Source organism: Myodes glareolus, chromosome 3, assembly GCF_982192425.1.
Source record: "Myodes glareolus chromosome 3, mMyoGla1.1, whole genome shotgun sequence".
NCBI lineage: Eukaryota > Metazoa > Chordata > Mammalia > Rodentia > Cricetidae > Myodes > Myodes glareolus.
The window spans coordinates 6,125,886-6,145,806 of NC_142028.1; the positions used below are offsets into that span (position 1 = coordinate 6,125,886).

General features: G+C 46.0%; 1 protein-coding gene across 1 annotated transcript in view; it reads left to right on the plus strand.

Annotated features, from left to right (window-relative positions):
* Itpr2 (inositol 1,4,5-trisphosphate receptor type 2) overlaps positions 1–19,921 on the plus strand; it is a 422,198-nt gene that overhangs the window by 138,747 nt on the left and 263,530 nt on the right. The window contains exons 22-24 of the mRNA XM_087903959.1: positions 7,878–8,071; positions 12,034–12,163; positions 17,548–17,605. Coding sequence (XP_087760085.1) covers positions 7,878–8,071; positions 12,034–12,163; positions 17,548–17,605 — 382 coding nt within the window. The remainder of the gene's footprint in view (positions 1–7,877; positions 8,072–12,033; positions 12,164–17,547; positions 17,606–19,921) is intronic.

Consider the following 19,921-nt stretch of genomic DNA (forward strand, 5'->3'; position numbering starts at 1 on the left):
GACTGCATACAAGACCGTGTGTGCTAGTTAGCCTAGGTATACATCAGGCTGTATCACGTAGGTTTGTGTCAGTACCCTTGTGATGTTTGCCCCACAGTAGTTACTGAGGGTCATGCTGTTGTCTGTAAGCTTTCCTGTTTTGTTCCCCATTGGTACAAATACATGTGACATGTCTTACGTAAAGAAGTGTGACTCAGAAAGACAAAACTTTTTAGGCACCCTAACCTACAAATATATGTATTTATTAATTAATTAAAAAAATCTGTCTCTTCTAATAACAGTTTGGCCTAGATTATTCAGTAAGAAAGATTCAGATTTTTTGAGCAAGAGACAATAGTAGGGCACAAAGCTATGAGAAAAGGTTCTGTTTCTGGTTCTAAAGTTGACTTGTACCGTGTCTAGTGTACTAACATATACCTGTTTTACACAAATATTTATTTAGTACAGTGTACTTGACTATATATAAATTGTATGTTGTCCATAAGTATACATATATTTGAATATTAAAATAGCATTCCAAATATGATTTGTAAAATATTATTAAATGAGAAGGTAACTTAGTAAAGGGTTTGTTACACAAGCACAAAGATCAGAATCCCTAGATTTCATGGGTAAAGGTCAGCGATAGCAGTGTGTAGTGGAGTCCCAGCTCTGAGGAAGCTGAAGCAGCTTGAGTCTCGGGGTTCACTAGTCATCTAGTCCAGTCTACTTAATGAAACTCCAGGCCAGTGAGGAACCCTGTCTCAAATCAACCAACCAACCAACTAACTAACCAGCCAACCAACTAACCCACCAACTAACCAACCAACCAGCCAGCCAACCTACCCACCAACTAACTAACCAGCCAACCAACCAACCAACCCACCAACTAACCAACTAGTTATCTAACCACCTAACCAATCAACCAACCAACCAACCGAATAATCAACCAGCCAACTAAACAACCAACCAATGAACCAACAAACCAACTAACCAGCCAATCAACCAAACAACTAACCAGCCAAATAATCAGCCCACCAACTAACCAACTAGCCATCCAATTACCTGACCAATCAACTAACCAACCAACTAATAATCAACCAGCCAGCCAACAACCAACTAATGAACCAACAAACCAACTAACCAGCCAATCAACCAAACAACCACCAAGAAGTTGGATAGCACCTGAGAATGGCGCTTGAGGTTGACCTCTGGTTTCTACAACCACATAAATATATACAGACTTGCACACACATGTGCACCCACATGAACAGACACATTTCAAACACACAGGCACCCATGCACATACACATCCCCCACACCCCTACACACATTCATGTACGCACGTGCAGTCACACACACACACACACACACATGTATACACACACACACACACAGCTTTACAAGCTTTCTAAACATACAAGGAATGGAAAACAGCATGCTAAATAAGTAGCTCCAAACACTGGTATTTTGTACCTGTGATTCTCTCTGGCCACTCCCAACAAACCTTGGCCGTTTTGCACCATTTTAGCAGAAGATTCAGATGGTCACTGCTACCTGTGGCAGTCGGTACTCTTCGGAGGACTTACAGGGTGAGGTGTACACAAAATTCATGTTACAAGACGGAGTACTCTACAACATTTCTACAGTTCTCTCGGTCAGGGGTTGCTCAGAATCATTGCACAGAATTTTGAATACTTTCCAATCACTTTGATGCAACAGATAAGGAAGAGTCATCTTTGTTTATGTGAGATGCGTCAGAGGCAAGCAGAACCATGTATAGATTTGAGCTCTCTTCCCATCCCCAACACTAACTTAACCAGTACACAGTGGTAGAGCATGTCCTCCCCCGTCGTCCCCTATACTAACTTAACCAGTGCATGGTGGTAGAGCATTTCCTCGACTGCGCATGGAGGAGTCTACACCTGTCTCTGAAGCTGTGAGGAGATCCTGATGCCTCTGAGGAGTGGTCTAGGCACTGCACCTCACACTAATGTATATGGATTCCATGTATATAGGAAACGTTTATTTTCCCACTCCTGAAAAGTCAAATGAGAAAAAAATTGAATGGTACCTTATGTGTGCGTGATTGCTACGAGAACCCACAGGGCAGTTGCTTTGGTATTGGAGTTGGGAGAACTTTGAGGGGTTGACTCTAATGGGGCATGAGGAGCACTCTGGGTGGCAGGAATGTCCAAGCCAGTACGGCATCTGGTGTGTCTGTGTGTGCACTTTTGTGCAAACCCTGCAGACCTCACATCTGATGCACCATGTTCCCTCCCAGTCGCAGAGCAGTACGGAGTCCATGCGTGGCTCATCTGGCCAGCTGGGAAACATTAAGGATCACTTTGGCAGATTGAGATCCTGAGGTTTCGAATATCGAAATGTCAGTGTTTGACAATGATGGGACATGGAGCTTGGCCACGTGCCGTGCAAATCCTTCCAGGTCTCTAGTGTAGGGGATGGGAGATCATTTCCTCCCAAGACATCTGCTGGTATCCAGGATGACAGATGATGAGGCCCTCAGTTCCTCCCATCGCTGTGTAGAGACCTCTCCGACACTAGCAGCTGGGGGAGGGGATGTTATTTTAGCTCATGCTTTCCAGCTCTTAGTAGTCACTAAGGGACTCAAGGCAGGAACCATGGAGGAAGACTGCTTGCTAGCTTGCTCAAATAGTTTGCTTATGCAGCCCAGGCCCACTGGCCTAGGAATGGTGCCACCCACAGTGGGCTGGACCCTCCCACATCAATCACCAATAATGACAAATACACAGTCAATCTGACCAGGGAAGTCCCTTCCTCAATTAAGACACTCTCTTTAGGTGACTCTAGGTAACATGCAAAAGAGGACTTTAAAAAATACAAGTTAGCTGTGGGTAAATTTCAGTTCTCTTAAGTCTCATGCACCTGTTAAGAACTGTCGAACCCAGCTGTGATTTGTGATTCTGCCCCGCAGGGTGATTTGTGCGACAGAGAACTTTTAGTTTGTGCAGCTCCAGTGTTACACACATTTCTCATCACTGCCCACTCTTCTGAGTCTGGTGAGAGACATTTGATTCATTAGGATAATAAAAACAAAAGCATCTTCCTGAAGAATCCTCTGATTGCAGAATTCTCTCAAGAATCAGAGGTCACCTTTCTAAGCACATACCTCCTAATCTCTTCCTTTTCCTTTCTTTTCTTTTGTGACCAGGTCTCTATGTAGCCCTGGCAGTTCAGGAATGACTCTGTAGACCAGGCTGTCCTTGAACCCACAGAGACCCACCTGCCTCTGCCTCCCAAGCACTGGGATTAAAGGCGTGCGCCACCACACCTGATTGTTTTTATTTTTAACTTAGCAATGATGATTCCCATTTTCTCAAATCTCTCAACACACTGTATCAGTTCAAATTCTTTTTTCTTATTTGCACTATGTGGGTTCAGTTTTTCTTTTTTCTAATAATTTTTTATTACTTTATAAATAATACCATTCAAAATTTCCACTTCCTTCCTCCCACTTCCCTCCCACTCCCCCTCTCAGCCTTCTCCCTCTTCCTCCAGTCCTAAGAGAGGGCAGGGTACCCTGCCCCGTGGGAAGTCCAAGGCTCTCCCCTCTCCATCCAGGCTTAGGAAGGTAGGCATCCAAATAGAATAGAATCCCAAAAAGCCAGTACATGCAGTAGAAACAAATCCCAGTGCCATTATCGTTGGCTTCTCAGTCTGCCTCAATTCTGAGTCCAGTTTGATCCCATGCTTTTTCAGTCCTAGTCCAGCTGGATTTGGTGAGCTCCCATTAGATCAGTTACACCATCTCATTGGGTGGATGAACCCCTCGTGGTCCTGACTTCCTTGGTCATATTCTCCTTCCTTCTACTCTTCAACTGGACCTTGGGAGCTCAGTCCAGAGCTTTCATGTGGGTCTCTGTCTCTGTCTCCATCTGTCGCCGGACGAAGATTCTCTCTGGATCAGCACAGGGAGCAGGGCCTCTTGTCTTGATTTTAGTTAAGTATTAAAAAAAATAATTGAAATTCTAGGGTGCTGAATTTCTAGAGAATTAAAAGAATATATGTGTTAACTCCTTAACCGGACAAGTGTACATGTTAGTTAATTATGGTTGAGAAGTAGTGAGAATTTTTTGCAACATTAAGAATTGGTCACCTTGGACTTGTCTCCAAAGTCTAGAATTAGAAATTTTCCTGTAGTAAATGAAAATAGGATTTCCTACACATCTGTGCCTGTGATCTGTGCAGTGGACATGGGACATGCTACGTGCCTGTGATTTGTGCAGTGGACATGGGACACCCTGCGTGCCCATGATTTGTGCAGTGGACTTATGACTTGTGACGTATTGCGTGCCTGTGATTTGTGCAGTAGACATGGGATTTGCTGCATGCCCATAATCTGTACAGTGGACATGGGATTTGTTGCGTGCCTGTGATTTTTGCAGTGCTGGGCTGACATTTTTAAGCTGCAGAAGTTCAGAGCATCAGCATTCCTCATCACAGGCAGAAAACACAGCATCTTTAATTGGAGACCTCTGAGTTGGCCATACATGGAAATGCCAGGAGAATTCTGCGGTCCTCTTGCCACAGGCATGTGAGGATGTGGGAGGCTGGGACTGCAGTCTCCTATCTTCCTGACTACATGTGTTACACATTAGCATGTTTTGGGCCTCTGGATTTTAATTTGTTGGTGACAGGATCTATATTTTGGGAGGAAAAGAATTGTCTAGGCTAACCTTCTTTACAATAATCATTTGATTTGATGGCTGTTTTCCATGCCCATCTAAGTAAGATGCAGATGCTGTGGGTGCTGCGGATTTCTGTGTGAGCCAGGGGTTAACAAAGGAGCCTGTTCCTGATTAGTGTGAAAAGATGTCCCTTGGTGACGAGCCGGGGAACATGCTCAGCAGTGCGGCTAAGGTACTAGTTGGCCCCAGTGACTTAAAACCATCACTGCCTGTGACCACCAGCACATCTGCTTCACCTTGCCAAGATGTGGGCCGCGCAGTGATCTGGGACCCACGGTCGGGCTGTTTGAGAGTCCTGGGCAGTGGACCTCTGCCTCGGGATAGACAGCAGAGGGCTCTCATCTTCGAGCGGCACCCACCTCTGGCCAGCCTTGGAAATTCCTTTTATGGAATTATTTCACCACCCCCTTTTTTGTTATCTAAGTGACCATATGACAAAAATTCTCAGGACTTCAAAGTGAAAACCCAAGTTCATGTCTGCCTGGAGTTTGCCCCTCAGAGAAATAGTCAGTGTTCTGTGAACTTGAAATCATGTTACCGGAGTGGTCCCCTCATTATCTCAGCCGGCCGTGCATTTGACAGGTGATGAATTCAAAGACAGGGTTTCTCTGTGTGTAACCCTGGCTGTCTTGGAACTTGCTGTGTAGACCAAGCTGCCCTCGAACTCACAGACATCTGCCTCCCTCTGTCTTCCAAGTGCTGGGATTAAAGACGTGTGCCACCACCACTGGGTTAGAAGCCACCACCTTTTCACGGTATATTTGTGTGTAGCTACCATTGCTCCTTGCTGTCTGGCCCACGCACGTTTCTTTTTAGCCATCTTTTTAAAATTTGTTATTTGCATCTCAATCCTTTGAGCCTTCCCACAGTTTACATTCTTTTTATCACTCAGAGTTCTGCTTCCCTGCACTTAATTTTTATCCCCCTTCCTCTTGGCTTACACCCTCTGCATTTCTGGAATATTCTTTGCCAGATGCTGAAGCCTTTACTTCAGGCAGAACTTCATGAACACCCAAGAAGCCAAGACCACTTTACAAAGAAAAATTGACACGTGTTCTTTTGAGTCTTCTTGTGGTAGGAGCTGAGGTGCAGGAAACAAGATGGGACCTAAGTGGTGAGAATGCCAGGGCCCTCCCTTGACTGACGAGGAGGTGTGGGTGCTCCCTTGACTGATGAGAAGATGTGGGTGCTCCTTTGACTGACGAGGAGGTGTGAGTGCTCCCTTGACTGATGAGAAGATGTGGGTGCTCCCTTGACTGATGAGAAGATGTGGGTGTTCCCTTGACTGACGAGGAGGTGTGGGTGTTCCCTTGACTGACGAGGAGGTGTGGGTGCCCCCTTAACTGATGAGAAGATGTGGGTGCTCCCTTGACTGACGAGGAGGTGTGGGTGCTCCCTTGACTGATGAGAAGATGTGGGTGCTCCTTTGACTGACGAGGAGGTGTGAGTGCTTCCTTGACTGATGAGAAGATGTGGGTGCTCCCTTGACTGATGAGAAGATGTGGGTGTTCCCTTGACTGACGAGGAGGTGTGGGTGTTCCCTTGACTGACGAGGAGGTGTGGGTGTTCCCTTGACTGACGAGGAGGTGTGGGTGCTCCCTTAACTGATGAGAAGATGTGGGTGCTCCCTTGACTGACGAGGAGGTGTGGGTGCTCCCTTGACTGATGAGAAGATGTGGGTGCTCCCTTGACTGACGAGGAGGTGTGGGTGTTCCCTTGACTGACGAGGAGGTGTGGGTGTTCCCTTGACTGACGAGGAGGTGTGTGTGCTCCCTTGACTGACAAGGAGGTGTGTGTGCAAATTGTGCTATAGTGTGGATGGAGAAAATTGATGAAAAGTCAAACTCAGAGGGAATGGCAGGTAGCTGTTCTCCAGCGGACATGTTTGTGCTTGTCATCTGTTTCTGTAGAGGCCTCAGATAAGATCATTCTTTCTAGGTTCTGAATGATGGATTCCTAGTTAGAGGGGATAAGGGAACCGAAGCTTATTGGAGAATTTGATCACTCTCCCAAGCTCTTTTGTGTTATGAAAAGCCCTTGGTCTGAGTAGGGAGGGAATAGAGCATCTAACAGTTTGTACACTCTTGGTACTCAACCAACACCTTTCCGCCACCCTGCAGTATTGGTAATTACTAAAACCATGAGTTTTACAGAAGATACTGGGCAGCCAGATTCCAATTCCTCTCTCTGAGGATGTGGTTCAAGGGTGTTTATTGGGCCAAACAGAAAAAAATAAAGGTGGTTTGAGACGTAGGGAAACCACATATGGAAGTGACAGCATTGGTGGCCCGCACATGTGTAGACCTGCGTCTGACCCTCCGTGGGAGGCCTGTCTAGAAACTGTCCTTGGCTGGGTCTGCTGGCTGATGTCAGAGGTTCCATAGCTGACTTCCAAGGCACACGTGAAGAGGTCGGTGTTAGTGCTGAACCAATTAAGACTATTTCCAAGTCTCTCTTACAAAACAAAACAACCAGCTAAAGCCCTTGAAACAACCCTTGTGGGTGACCCTCACCAAGGTGTTTACAGAGTATGGGGGTGCTGTGCAGCGTGGGGTCTTGTTTCTCGATCACTGACTTAAGTCACTCCCAAAAGCAATATGAGAGCCAATGACAGTCGGAGAATCCACAGGGTGAGCTTAGGGTTTCTCTGAGCTTCCGAGGAAGGCTGTGCTCTTTGGGTTTTTAAATCCTCTTTTCTTTTGAAGCAGGCTCTTGTTCTGTTGCCCAGGCTGGCCTAGAGCTTCTGGACTCTAGCCATCCCCTGGTCCAGCCTCTCATGGAGAGTGATGGTGCTGTTCTCTCTCCCTGCCCCCTCTAGATTTCAAACTTTAGGGTTGGAACATTTTGTAATAAAGAGAATTGAAAACCTTATTAATTTGCTAATAGGGATTTGGTTACACTCTTTGTTTGTCCACTATTAACTTGCTGCATCTTGGAGAGAAAGTCATCTCTTTTCCTGGTTTGTCAAACTGTTATATAACACGGAAACCCCTGCCTCTGCTACACCCTAGCTTTGATAATAATGGAGGAAAACAGAAATCCTCAGGGTACAGTGAGTTACATGCTGTGAAGAATGCAGCCAGGTCCTCATGATAAAATTAATAAGCTGTGTTGATGCTGCGGCCACCGTGTTTTGCACGTGTTGACTGGGTCCTCTTCTTGTGCTAGGCAACAATGTCATGAGGACCATCCACGGGGTGGGAGAGATGATGACCCAGATGGTGCTCAGCAGGGGCTCCATCTTCCCGGTGAGCGTGCCCGACACACAGCCCAGCGTCCACCTCAGCAAGCAGGCGAGTCCCGGCGAGCAGGAGGATGTGACGGTGATGGACACCAAGCTGAAGGTCATCGAGATTTTACAGGTGTGTCCTGTTGATTGACATTGTGTGTGTTTGTGTGTGTGGTGTCTGTGTGTGTCTGTGTGTGCATCTATGTTGCGTGTGTGTGTGTGTGTGTGTGTGTGTGTCTGTCTGTCTCTGTGTATACGTCTATGTTGTATATGTGTGTGTCTGTAGTACAGGCTCACATGGAACTTGTGCCCATCCTCCTGCCTTAGCTTTCTGGTTGCTGAGATTCCAGATGTTAGGCACTATATCCGGTTTCACTGTGTAATTGGTGTAATGCGATTCTGAAGTGCTATTGATCTCATTTTATCCTGAAAACTACTGCCCCCATCTTGTTATTGTTTTGAAGTGAAGAACAGAGCTGACAATAAATTTTGGACCGATGCTTCTTTGCACACTCACCTTGCTATTTGTCCCAGGAATGCACTAGTGATATCTAGCAGCTGTGGAGTGCATTGAGAGTGATAAAATTGCTTCCCCATGTGTTTATTATCAGCTAGTATTGACCTTGATTGAATATTTTCTTCATTTGAGAAAGATTTTTAAAGCAGGCATGTTTATGATGTAATGAAATAAATGAAATCATTTTCTGTTTTTCAATTGCTTGAAACATATTTGTGAATCCCATGTGTTTAAATTTCCTGTTGTTACAGGAAACAACACATTTGGTACACTGCTGTAATTCTAGCACTCAGGAGGCCGAGGCAGGAGGATTTCTGTGAGTTCAAGGCTAGACTGGGCAACAAAGGAAGACCCTGCTTCACTGCCCCCCTAATCATTATTAACAAACTTGTTAATTGTTGATTTTTTTACTTTGCACAATTATCCCTCTTTGTGTTTCTAAGGGGCTGGGAATCCCCTCCCCTGAGTTAGCCAAGTCTAACTTCATCAGTTCAATGAGCTCAGTTATTCCATGCGCCAGACCCCGCTATGATTTCTAGCGTCTTCATCTGGGGTCGGTCTGGGAAGCAGGCGTAAGGTACCGTTGTTACAGCATTTATTCCAGACGCAGAGGATGGAGCTTGTAGCTTGAGAATGTGGGCAGAGTTTCCCAAATCTTTCGTCATCTTCTAGTGTAGATGGAGCTCCCAGAAGTGGGTCAGCAGTCCTGGAAGGCTCTGTGCAGTTTTCATTCCAAGTAATTAGATTTATAATCATAAAACATTTCCCAGTTCCTCCAGAGTTCCCAAAGGAGTTTCCAAAGGAGTCCTAAGAAATGCTGGCGGGCTTCCCCACCCTGTGCTCATGGCCTTGAAAATTCGTGCAATGTTCTTACCCTGCGGCTGAGAAAGGGACCGGAGGGGCCCCAGGTCAGCCTCACCCCCACAGCATGAGGGATGACACCGATGCATGTGACCCGTTGTCAACTCTGGTTTCAGCGATGGTGCCGCTCTCAGAGACACTGGGAGGGGGTGCTGTGTGGCTGCTCGGCACCTGACGAGTTTTCCCTGAACCCCTTTTGCTGTCTGGCCATTCACCCAGGATCTTCCCGTTCCTGCTACCACCTCCTACCTTCTCAGAACATCCCCTCAACAAATCCTTGGTGGCTGCACTCACTGGCGGCTGCTGGCTCTCTGCCTCCCCTCTTGACCTCATTTAAGAACATGGTTTTATTCTCTCCTGATTTTACTCACTCACTCTGCCTTTACAAATGTTTTAAGATTTACTTTTATTTTTTAAAGCAAGGTTTATTCTGAAGCCCTGACTGGTCCAGAACTCTCTATGTCACTTAGGCTGTTCTTGAACTCATGGGAATCCTCCTGCCTCAGCTCCCCAAGTGCTGAGGATGCCGGGACTATAGGTGTGAGCCACCATGCCCAGCCTTGTCTCTGCTTTGTTGCCATCGGCCTCTTTATCTGAGGCTGTATCTGCATCTTCGTAGCTAGACACGTCAGAGGAGCAAGGCGGTGCAGTGAGATTCTGTGAGCTCTAGCTCCAGCGAATCTGAGTGCTCCCTCAGTGCTCCCTATTGAGTTCGCTCCCCCACCTTTGGGTGCTTGAGTTTTAAAAACCTCCTTGTGTATTGGGCACCCTTAGCCTAGTCCTGTCTCCACCCCCCTGCTTCAGGGGCAATCCCCAGACCTTTTATTAGTCTGCTGTTCCTAATGCTGGGCTGCCCTGCACCCTGTAAATCCCCATGCCCCGGAGTCTCTTCATCCAGTATGTGCCATATTCCCAGCAGGTTGATAAGAGTCCCCACGGGTTTGTCTTCACTTCTGGACTGTATTCTCCTGCAGAGCCACATTTAAAACATGCAGATATTATATTAAAAAGGGTTTCTAATTTCTGTGTTTATGTATGTGGGTAGGGGAGGGGAATGCTGGTGCCTGCAGAAACCAGAAGGGAGGGTTGGGTTCCCTGGAGCTTGGAGTTGGAGTTACAGTGGGTTGTGTGCCATCCGACATGGGTGCGGGGAGCCAAGTTTGAACCCCTCACAAAAACAGCATCTCCCCAGTCCTGTGGGCATTGTTTGTACACCACACCACCTTCCTCACTGCCTGGCTCCAAATGCGGATAAGCTGAGCAGATTGGCTGACAGGAGCTTGCTTCCATCCAGATGCAGTGCAAAGACCTTCAAAGCACAGGGCAGAGGAGGGGTGGAGATGGAGGGGAGAGGGAGGAAAGGAAGGAGGAGCAGGAGAGAGGAGAGAGAGAGAGAGAGAGAGAGAGAGAGAGAGAGAGAGAGAGAGAGAGAGAAAGAGAGAGAGAGCTCCAGATCCTGTCTGTGGAGCCATAAACAGTGCCGCAGGCACACGTTCAGTGTCCTGAGACCTTGCTCTCATGGGTAGAGAAGAGAATCAAGGAACAGTGGACTCTGATGAAGCATGAGGAGCAACAGGACTTTGTGTGTGACACAGTGATCGTAGGACAGAAGAGTCTGAGCGCTGAGAGAGGGGGTGGGGCCTGGGGAGGAAGGGGGGGCATGGAAACAGACAGAACACAGAAGCCAGCTTTTCTAGTAAAGCCTGGGTAACCGTATTGTTTGCTGCTCCACCAAGGTGGCCCTTTGAGACTGCAGGACACTGGTAATAGCTGTGCTCAGATCGGGCTTATCAGAGACCAGTTGCCTGGTGCACCCCTCCTGTGGCCTTCTCTGATCCCATGGCTCAGCCCTGCTCATCAGCGGGGCTGGGCCAACTCCACTGCAGTTGAAGCCCGAGCCTTTCCATGCACAAAAGCAGTTCCAGGATATTCCTCTCAGCACAGGAAACTGCAGCGTGTCTGGGATCACATCAGCATCACCTCCTCAGACCTACAAGGCGCCCCTACCTGGAATATTCAGAGAACAATTGTGGGATGCCAGATGTCCATTTCTGAAACTCAATGTAGACAGGTGTGGTGGCACACACCTGCGATCCAAGCTCTTGGGAGGAGGAATAGGAGTTCAAGGATATCTTCTGCTACATAGGGAGTTTGAGGCCTCCCTGGGTTACAGGATACCCTGTCTCAAAACCAGCCAGCCAACCAGCCAGTCAGCCAGCCAGCCAGCCAGCCGGCCAACCAACCAATCAAACAAACAGGAAAATAATCACAAACTGAATAAGTAATTGCTGTGGGCTTTCATTAATTCTGATCAATGAAAACATATCCCTTTCCCTCATTTTAAAGCTGGCAAAGACAGGTAAACAAGCAAGAGTTTATAGTTTACTAATGAGGTCTCTGATTGGTTCATTTGGAAGACTGATAGCCCTGTGGCTGGTGTGTGTCATGCATTGTATTAAACATTCATTATGTGTGTATGAGGGCACATGAACCACATGCTCATTGTGGAGGTCAGAGGACAACTTTGTGGAGCTGGTTCCTTCCTTCCATCTGTACATGAGTTCTGGGGATGGAACCTGGGTTCCCAGGCTTTCCTGACAAGGGCTTTACCCACTGAACCATTTCCCCAGCCTGTGACTTGTGTGTTTGCGCTGTGCTGATGACTTTGCCATCTTACCTGAATGGTATAGCTAAGTGTGCCATGTTGTTTCTTCCAGTTCATCCTGAGCGTCAGACTTGATTACCGGATCTCATACATGCTCTCCATATACAAGAAGGAATTTGGGGAGAACAATGACAATGGGGACCCCTCTGCCAACAACACCCCAGACACACTGCTGCCGTCAGGTATCTTGGGGACAGTGCTTATCATTTGCATTCTGTATTCCTTTTAGATTGTTCTTAAATAATACTTTTTATCCCTTAGAAACTGCGTGTATTTATACAAGTTATTTTGATTATACCCATCCAGCACCGTTTCCCTCCAGTCCCTTCCCCACACCTTGTCTCCCTCTCCAGCTCATTTCCTTGTTTTTATTGTTATTGACAACTCCTTGGGATGTCCTTCTGCGTATGTGTTGCTCTTATTGGCTAATGAATAAAACTGTTTTGGCCAATGGCTTAGCAGAGTAAAGTCAAGCGGGAAATCTGAACAGAGATATATAGAGGGTAGATGGAGACAGAGCGATGTCGTTTAGCTGCCAAAGGAGACAGATGCCACCGGAGACTTTCTGGTAGGCCACAGCCTCGTGGCGATATACAGATTAATAGAAATGGGTTAATTTAAGATATAAGAGTTAGTTAATAAGAAGCCTGAACTAATAGGCCAGAGCAGCTTCTTTTATTAACCAGTGTTAATAAAAACATAGCCACAGCATGCGAGGGGAATCCCACACCAGGGCTGCCCAGATGAATGTGGGTTTGTGGCTATTGGCTAGGGCATGGTCAACCTACCAATAGCCATGTCTTCTAAGAACCATGACTCCCTTCCTGAGCAGCCTTCAGGTGCCAGTATCCACGCTAGGGTTTGTCTGACCTGGTCTTGTGGAGGTAACCTTGGCTGCTGTGAGTTGATGTGTGCACCAGCCACACCATGCCTAACATCAGCACCTCACCGTGCTCCTCTCCCTTTATGGGGCTTTTACATTCTTTCTGCCCCATCTTCTACAAAGTTCCCGCACCTTGGATGGTGGGAGGTTAGAGACAGCACATCACCCTGTGTACTCAGTGTTAGTTATACTGCGTGTTTTGACAAGTTCTCTGCATTACGCACTCAGAAACTTCTCTGACCAGAGCGGAGAGCAGCACAGGTCTACACATATAAACATAAATGTTTGGCAAGCTTTCCGGCAGCACAGGCATTTAGTAAAACAACAGCAGATTCCACCATAGGGCCTGTGATCTCCCCAGTCAGGGGCTTTTCAGTGTCATTAAATCCCTCCTGTTATGCCAGTCTCATATCCAATCAACAAGTGACTGGTTGCTCCTATAACCACCATGCCACTATTGCGTCAGTGGGCATATCTTGCCAGCATGTCAGTATTGAAATATGCAGCGCCCAGCACTAGGTGAGACTTGGAAGTATTTTCTCCTGCAGTGGCCTGCCTCGCATCTTTTGGCTCTCTGTAAGCTAGCCAGAAGGAGAGCTCCCTGCTCTGTTGAGGTTGGTTTCTCTGTCTTAAATCCAAACTGAGTGATGTGTTCAGAAATTGGGTCTTATCACTCAGTTTTGAGGGCAACCAAGAACAGACCATAGCCTGTGCTGTTCAGGTGCCCCTGGGGCCTCTCTGATGGACCAATAACTCACAGAAAGGTATTCTGTGCCTTGTACTGAGATTGTAATTTAATAACCTGTATTTTCTAGAAGTAGCACTGTCTACCCATACAAGGGACTTCTGTTTAAATTCCATGTGTGCACATGTGTGTACATATATTTGTATATATGTGTACACGTGTATTGTCTGTATACATGTGTACATGTGTGTACTTTTATGTATACATGCTTTTATGTATGCATATGTATGTGCACGTGTGTATGCATGCATGTGGTGTGTGTATATGTGTGTTTATGTGTACATATGCATATATACACTGTGTATGTAGGTGTGTGCGCATATGTATATATACATGTATATATAAATATGTGTATGCACACACATGTATATGCATGTATATACACATACATGTATATGTGTGTTTTGTGTGTGTATATAGGTGTGTGTGTTTGTATTTAATTAGCTTACAAAGTAATGGATTGCCATAAGACTTCTTTGAGATTCTTGCTTTTGCATTCTGCTTTAAAGACCCCTTTCATTTATATCTTTAAAAAAAGTATCTCTGTCCAGGCAGTGGTGGCACATGCCTTTAGTCCCAGTACTTGGGAGGCAGAGGCAGGTAGATCTCTGTGAGTTTGAGGCCTGCCTGGTTTACAGAGTGAGTTCCAGGACAGCCTGAGATACACAGAGAAACTCTGTTTCGAAAAACAAACCAACAAAAAAGGTATCTCTTTGTCAGAAGATGACAATCTCTACCAGTTAGAATTGAAACAGAGCAGTGGAAAGGTGGAGGAATTTGCTGTATTTGGCACTGTGTCTGGCTCATGCCTGTCTCGACACTGCCCCCACAGTGACAGATAGAAGTGCTGTTATTATGCGTTTCACAGGTAATGAAGGCCAGGCAGGGACAGTGACTTGGGAAGGTCAGTGTATTCGTTGCTGTTGCTGTGACAAAGCAGCTCTAGGGAAGAAGGCTTTGTCCTGAAGACATCTGAGGAGGTGCAGTTCAGTATGGGTGGGGCAGTAAGGGGCGGGGCATGAGGTGACTGGTCACAGAGTCTCCACAGTCAGGAAGCTGGGAAAGGTGAACTCTGGTGTTCAGCTCACTTTATTCCTTCTAGGACAGGACCCCAGCCTGTGGAGGTGGTGCCTCCCACATTCGGGGGAACCTTCCTGGTCAGTGAAACCTTCCTGGAATCATCCTCACAGACACAGCCAGGAGTGTGTTTCCATGGTGGTTCTAAATTCAGGCAGGTTGACAGTGAGGGCTGCCGCAGCCCTCAAAGCCCGGAACCCTCAAGACTGCTTCAGCTGCAGAGACTGAATCTTCTGCACATTGTGTTCTTCTGGTGAAAATCTGAGAACAGTGTTTACGCCTGGATCAAAGGGCAGCATGAAGGGCTTGCAGCTGAAGGGCAGTGTTTGTGGGGAAGCCACACTTAGCCAGAGAACAAAGAGGACCGGCTCCCCAAAGGCTTGCCTGTGGTGCTACCGGGGCTTTGTGTCTTGCTTTGGAATCCTATCTTAAAAATTAGAGTGTTTCTGAGACTTGGAACATAACCGGAAAGAGCATAAAAGAAATGGCTATAAAATTTCGAGGCTGTAGACAGGACTTTGTGAAGACTAAGAATTATTAACTCACCTTTTTACTGGTGGGGCCAGGTCGGTCCTGGTTGGCTATAAACTACGTCTTAGGATGCAGACAGCCGGCTAGCAAAGCTCTTCTGAGGCCAGCAGTGTGTATACAGGAAACCTGGACAGTGTTCGGAGCCGCTTCCTCCTGTAGCCATCAATCAGTGGGACAAGAACAGATCACTGTAATGAGGATGGGACAAGACCAGCTGCCTCGCTCCCCACCTCTGACCTGCAGGCAACCTTCCCTGCAGCCCAGCAGCCACATCTGCCCAGGCGACCAGCCACTCCTGGCACCCCTGCAACACTGCAGTTTCTCAAAAGTGCAGTACCCCAAAGGGCTGTTTCCAGGAATGATCAGGCAGAACCAGAAAGCCATGCTGGCGGCTGCATTGACAGAAACATAACAGTTATTGACTCCCAGAAGCCAGACTTCTGGAACCATGAGCTCTGAGTGTCAGTAAAGTACCCAAGCAAAGGTCAAGGCTCCAGACAATGCTCTCTCTGCTGGAGTCGATCTCTCTCTCTCTCTCTCTCTCTCTCTCTCTCTCTCTCTCTCTCTTTCTCTCTCTGTGTGTGTGAGTGATACATTTCTGGAGAGAATAGGATTTTTCCCTCTGTTTTGTGCTTTCGAGATGAAACATGTTATCTATTTATCATCCGAACTTGCTGTCTTAGTAAAAATATCTTCAAAATGGTGGCAGCAGGACATGGTGAGAACTCATGGTTGGGTCACATGAGAAATGACTCCATTCTACAAGAAAAAGAGAAGGGATCTCAAATGTAGAAGGTCACATTGATGGGGACCACAGTGACGTGGCTCTTTACATGGATTCTAATTCTTTTAAAAAATACTTTCCCTTTGGGTCTGGAGAGATGGCTCAGCTCTTAAGAGCACTGGCTGATCCTGAAGCAGTCTGGTGAGATTCCCAACAGCGCATGGTGGCTCACAACAGTATGTAACTCTAGTCCCAGGGCATCTGACGCTCTCTTCTGGCCTCTGTGGATACTGCACACAGGTGGTACACAGACTTGTCTGCAGGCAAAGCAGCCATATACATGAAATAAAAATAAAGGAGGAAAAACTGCTCTTCTATGCCATCACTATTGCAACGTGTGTGTGTTTATATGTAGGGATACACATGTATATTTGACATATCAACTGCACATGTGCATACACTTGTAAGTAAGAATACCTTTGTAAAGATGCCTGTTGATGTTTTAGCACATTTGATGACAGCCATGTAAACATAGTACAATGTAGCATGAGGAGGCCTGCTTGTTGGGGTTTCTGTCCCTCCCAGTACCCCACAGTCCACAAGCCCCAAAGGAAATTACACACAGGACTCCATAAAGATTATAAACTGATTGGCCCATTAGGTCAGGCTTCTTATTAGTCCTTGTAACTTATATTAATCCATTATCATTATCTATGTTAGCCACATGGCTCAGTACCTTTCTCAGTGTAACAGCTCACATGTTGCCTCTTCGGTGGTCTGGGCAGGAATGGAGAAATGTGCTTCCTCCTTCCTAGCCTTCTCCTGTTCTCATCGCCCCGCCTCTACTTCCTGTCTGGTTGACCCGCCTATACTTCCTGCCTGGCCAATCAGCGTTTTATTAAAATACATGATTGACAGAACACAGACAATTCTCCCGCACCAGTACAAGTAATATAAGTGCAGCTTATACTAGAGTGTTAAAGAGGAAGATAGCACATTTGTGTCTAAATACACACATATGTGTGCAGAAACTTCCGTGTGTTAGGACGTTCCAGTTCCAGTTTTGTTTTGCTGCTGTGATAAAACACTCCAGTAAAAAGCAATCTAGGGGAGAAATGGGTTTGTTTCGGTCTGTATTTCCAGGTTATGGTCCATCATGGCAGGGAAGTCACAGAACATACCCTTGAGAGAATCCTGTTCACACCCAGGAAGAGAGAGAAGTCAGTGCACACATGCTCACTTGCTTGTGCTCATTTTGACTTCTGTACAATTCAGGGCCTAGGGAATACAAACCTAGGGAACGGTGCTACCCGTGGAGGGCTGGATCGTCCCACATCATTGAACATTAGTAATAAGACAGCCCCCCCACCTGCCCCCACATTAACCCAATATAGACAGTTCCTCACTGAAAATGTCTTCCTGGGTGATTCTGCACTGTGCCAAGTTGAAAAAGCGCCATCACGCTGATGAGGTGGAGCTGTATTGAAGTTTTTTGAACTGTTAACGTTCAGTGTCACAAAAAGTATTAAAATAAAAATATCTTCAAGTAAGTGGATATGAACATGCATTAAAACAAAGTGAAGACTTTTCCTGTGTGTCTCCACAGCGATTGTTCCTGACATCGACGAGATTGCGGCTCAGGCAGAAACGATGTTTGCCGGAAGGTACTGTAATCAGTCTCTATTTTACCTGTGAATATGTCTTCCCTAGAATTTTATCCAAAGTTTGTTTTCATTCATCTTTTTATACATATTTAGATACCTCAGTTGATGTGAGCACAATTTCTGCCAGAAATGAGGCTTGGAATTTACTTTATAGGAAAGAGCATGACCCTTAAGTCACCTTAAAAAAATGGGAGGCCTAGCGATGGTGGCACACACCTTTAATTCCAGCACTCGGGAGGCAGAGGCAGGTGGATCTCTGTGAGTTCAAGGCCAGCCTGGTCTACAGTGTGAATTCCAGGACAGCCAGAGATACACAGAGAAATCCTGTCTCAAAAGAAAAAAGGGAGAAAAGAGATCCACATATTTAACTTTCTCAGAATTCTTAGCTTTTCTTTCCTTAGATGATGGCAGTGTACAGATACCCTTTAGCCCCTGGGGCAGAAACATTGTGGTATCTCATAACACACTGCCCAGACTCTTATATAGCTGAAGCAAGAAAGTAGCGTCTTTTGATGCTGTCCTTAACTTATGCATGAGAAATCAGATATTGCACATCAGTTTAAAGTGTCCCTGGTAGAAGAAAGTAAGGTGCCCATGGTGTGACCACTCTCCTTTGCTGCCACATCCCAGGCATGTATTATTGTCAAGTTTATTTTTCAGAAATGAAATGATAGCAATCAGAATGAGAAAGTAAATCTCAGCTAGAATTACTGAGATTCATTTTTATTACAGACCTCAGATAATTAGAGGAGATAAAAATATCCATACTGAACTCCCTCCTGCCACTTTTTTCTTTGAAAGGGCAAGAAGAATTAAGGATTAAGTATGGACAGTGCCTGAACTTTTGTTCCTGGCTGCCCAGACTCAAATAATTACACAGAAACTGTTTGGCTGATAGCTCAGGCATATTTCTAGCTAGCTCTTACATCTTAAATTAACCTACTTCTATTAGTCTATGTATCACCATGTGGCCGTGGTGCTACCTCATTTTCTACTTGTCTTGTTTCCTTGGCAGCTGGCTGGTGTCTTCTTGACTCGCCTATCCTGTTCAAATTTCTCACCTGGTTTTACTCTGATAAGTCATAGGCCAATGCAGCTTTATTCATCAGTCAATAAAAACAACATATATACAGAAGGACATCCCACATCAATTAATAGAGCTGTAAGATCCATAATTTCTTTTTTTAAAGATTCACAATTTCATGCTAGTGTGGGCAACATAGTAAGAATCTGTCTAGGGGAGGAGGGACAGAGAGAAAGGAGGTAGAGAGGGAGGAGGGAAGGGAGGACAGAGTCCCCCAGAAGATTTATAATTCAGTGAACTTTTGGTATAGCCTGATTTCCTGTTGAAATATTTTATTTTAGATCAAGCCAGTCTATGATTTTATCTTAGAACACAGACGTGAGCTGCACAACAGCACTTTGGCCAGTGACAGCTCAGGTGATAGAGCGATGGCGACAGAATCGTGTCCTATCACACGGCCGGGACTGGAAAGTTCCTAGAGGCGAGCGACCTCACAGCCATCCAGTCATCAGACTGCAGTGTGTTAGAGAGGTGTCTGGGAAGGGACTTGTGGGAAGCACCACAGCCAACCGTGCCAGTGTGTGGCACATGCAGTCACAGGTAGAATGTAGTGCTTGAGGTGATTGTTACTCGCTTATGTGTTGGGTATGCTTTTAACCATTCTTCAGTGTGTGTATGTGTATGTGTGTGAGTGTGTGTGAGTGTGTGTGTATGAGTGCATGTATGTGAGTGTGAAAGTGTGTGTGAGTGTAAGTGTGTGAGTGTGAGTGCATGTATATGAATGCGTAAGTGTGCGGGTGCATGTGTGAGTGTGTAAGTGTGTATGAGTGCATGTGTGAGTTGTGTGTATGAGTGCATGTGTGTGAGTGTATGCATGTGTGTGAGTGTGTACCTGTGTGCATGTGTGACCATGCGTGAGCATGTGTGAGGGAGTGTGCGTGTGCTATATGTGTAACTGTATGTATGTGTGTAAGTACGTGTATGTGAGTGTGTATGTGTGTGTGTATGTGAGAGAGTGTATGAGTGCATGTGTATGATCAGCAGCAGCTCATGCCCCTTGTCACCCAACTGCATCCCTTCTCTTGGGTGTCATTTAACCTTACACTGCTTTGTTCGTCATGATCCGGGGATCAGTACTTTATGATCTGACTGATCTATGTATCTGCCATCTACTTATATATCTATATACTCCTGTCATTTTAAAATCATCCGTATATCTGCCTATCATCTATGTATACTTATGTATCTTGTCTATTAAACACCTGTCTATAGTGTATGCATCTATGACCCTA